We start from the raw sequence: 2652 nt of genomic DNA on the forward strand, positions 1-2652 counted from the left end.
GATACGATGATACTGTTGTGCTGCACCCCGTTCCATAGTTTGTTTTGATACGATGATACTGTTGTGTCAGAGCCTTATTTTATTTTTGACACCGTTTGTCATGTTTTGGTTATGTGTCAGAGCCATGTCTGTATTCATCACATCCTACACGAACATGGACACCATTTGAAAGTGTTGGTGTTTCACAGGCTTCTAAAGCACCGAAACGAACCAAGCAAATTTGCTTGATTCGATTTGGTTTATAAAAGCATAGCTCATTTTTTGTTTCAAACTATGAGTTATTTGGATTATGATTACTGGTTCAGTTCGAATAAAAATTCTCTTAAACCAAGAAATAGAATTGTAGTGCGGTTAAATCAAGTTTATGAACCAATTCATCTAAGCTGATAGAATGCACACCATTTTACTAGGATTTCAAATTTTGGTTTAACAAAAACTGAACCGAATAAATTGAGTTATATTGCTATTTGGTTTGCTTCAATTCTGCCTATTGTTTTGTTCGGTTTAAGCACTTTAATAAATCTATTAACCAATCCAACCAAAGCAACTGGATGGACGCCCCTAATAACCATTTGTTGGTGAATATTCTTTATATACATGAAGCTTGTTGGGATGGCAACTTGTTTTGCGTTAGATAAAAACAATGGTTGTGGATAAACTCGTAAAATTACTTCATCGATGTTTAATTAGTTTTCTTTGCCTTGATTTTCTTATTGCTAATTATACTATAAGCAACTATTGATTCAGTGTTTCCTTAACCTTAATGGTGTTCACTTTTGTTCAATTGCCTTCTTCTTAAACTTACCTTCTATATTGATTTTTTAGATACTAAAGCTAACACGGGAGACCAAAAAGATCCTACCATCTATATCACTATCTGTCACTGTCCCTCATACATTAACTATCCTTGATCAGGTTGGTGTTATGATATATGTTATGGAATATAGTTTATTTATTTATATGTTGAGAAGAATTTACAAAAGCATTTGCTTTATTATAGGTAATGCTAGCAGAGTTGCTGGAACAAGAAGGTGCTGACATAATTCAGACTGAAGGCGGAAAATATTCAAATCCAACAAAACCTGGAGTTATGGGTTTAATTGAGAAGGTAAGCATTACTGTCAAAATTGCTGGTTGGGGTGAAAATAAAATATTGTTTTGAGTGATATTTTTGTTTTACTCTACAGTTGTCTTTTTGTTGCAGCTCACCCTTGATTGTTGAGTCAAAGGATTTTGATTGTAAAAACTAAAGGGCCTTTAAATGGGGTGTAAATTTTTTTGTTACTTTAGCCAATTCTGGTATTTTTAGAGGGACTAAAGTGTTGCAGACTTCTTCTTTTCATTAGATGCCTGTTTCCATGATCGTTTTCTTGATTGTTTGGGGGAATCAAATATTGAGGAACACATTTAATGTTGCTGAGATTTGAACTTATGAGCTCGACAACACCCACAAGTCATGGGCTCAAATCACCTAAATGATATATGATTTCAAATCACAAAAGTAGTTCCTATCCTATAATTTGTTACAAAAATTGCATGTTAAAAATATTAGCGCAATCTATAAACTGTGCAACTAATTTGTTTGATGTTATTATTGTCAATCCTTCCGAGGTGGAAATATTTCTCTATTTATGCATCAACTGATAAAGTAAAGCTACAATTCTGGACTTCCTTTTTGATAGCTATATACTTTTCTTCCCCCTATTTCTGGAAATGCTTCACATATACAAATTGAATATCGGCCTGAAATCCAGCATAATTATATACTTCCCAAAATTGGAATGAGAAAATGTCAAAATGGTCCAGGTCCATTTAGTTTCAGAGTCCATAAACTTATAGATTTAGTCCCTTAAATCTTTTAATGGAGGCTAATATAGTCCTCCTTAGGGATTATTTCAACTCATATTAAAAGAGTCTATAAAGTAATTTGAGACTTCTATATACTCTGGGAACCAAGGGATAATTTAGACACTTCACTCTAATTGGAACATATCCTGTAATAATTGTTGACCGGGAAAGTGTTCCTCAACTGTTGCGCTTATGTTCACCATTAGCAGTTGATATTTGTCTGTAGTTTCGTATGAGCATTTCGCCATCACTCGCACCCTTTGTGCTTTACAACTAATTTGCAGATTCCTAAAACTTAATATAGCATGCGGCTATCATTTTTTTAATCAATGAGCAAAATTTTATTATGACCCTCAATGGGGCAAGCTATAGACACTCCCTTGATATGTTTGTTATAAGTTATCTTGCTATTTCCATACTCCTTTTTTGTTTAAGTTGTCTCACTTTTTATCTTCTATTGGAACAGGCAACACCAACCATAGCTGCTGCATATTCTATTGCAAGGGCTGTTAAAATTCCAGTTATGTGTTCATCTGGACTTAGTGCTGTTACAGCACCCATGGCCTTGGCTGCAGGAGCAGCTGGAGTGGTATGTATCTATCTTCTTTATTTTATATTACATATTGAATTGCATTTAGGTCCCTCCATATTCGCCATGTGGAAACAATTTTCTTATTTATAAAAAAGGGCATTTACATACATAACACGTAATTCTCATGTGTTCACATATCGCACACCTAAACTTCCATATTTACACACATATCATTAGAATCTTTAATATCACATAAAAAATAACACTATTGC

General features: G+C 33.8%; 1 protein-coding gene across 1 annotated transcript; it reads left to right on the forward strand.

Annotated features, from left to right (window-relative positions):
* Positions 1 to 825: 825 nt before the first annotated feature.
* On the forward strand, positions 826 to 2437 carry LOC110038230 (uncharacterized protein ycf23-like; the record flags this gene model as incomplete). The annotated part of the gene is made up of 3 exons (XM_020742999.1): positions 826 to 915; positions 1001 to 1108; positions 2315 to 2437. Coding segments are annotated over 3 exons (321 nt in total), but the record flags the coding sequence as incomplete, so codon positions are not given.
* Positions 2438 to 2652: the final 215 nt, after the last annotated feature.

Source organism: Phalaenopsis equestris, unplaced genomic scaffold (genome assembly GCF_001263595.1).
Source record: "Phalaenopsis equestris unplaced genomic scaffold, ASM126359v1 Scaffold232271, whole genome shotgun sequence".
Lineage (NCBI taxonomy): Eukaryota > Viridiplantae > Streptophyta > Magnoliopsida > Asparagales > Orchidaceae > Phalaenopsis > Phalaenopsis equestris.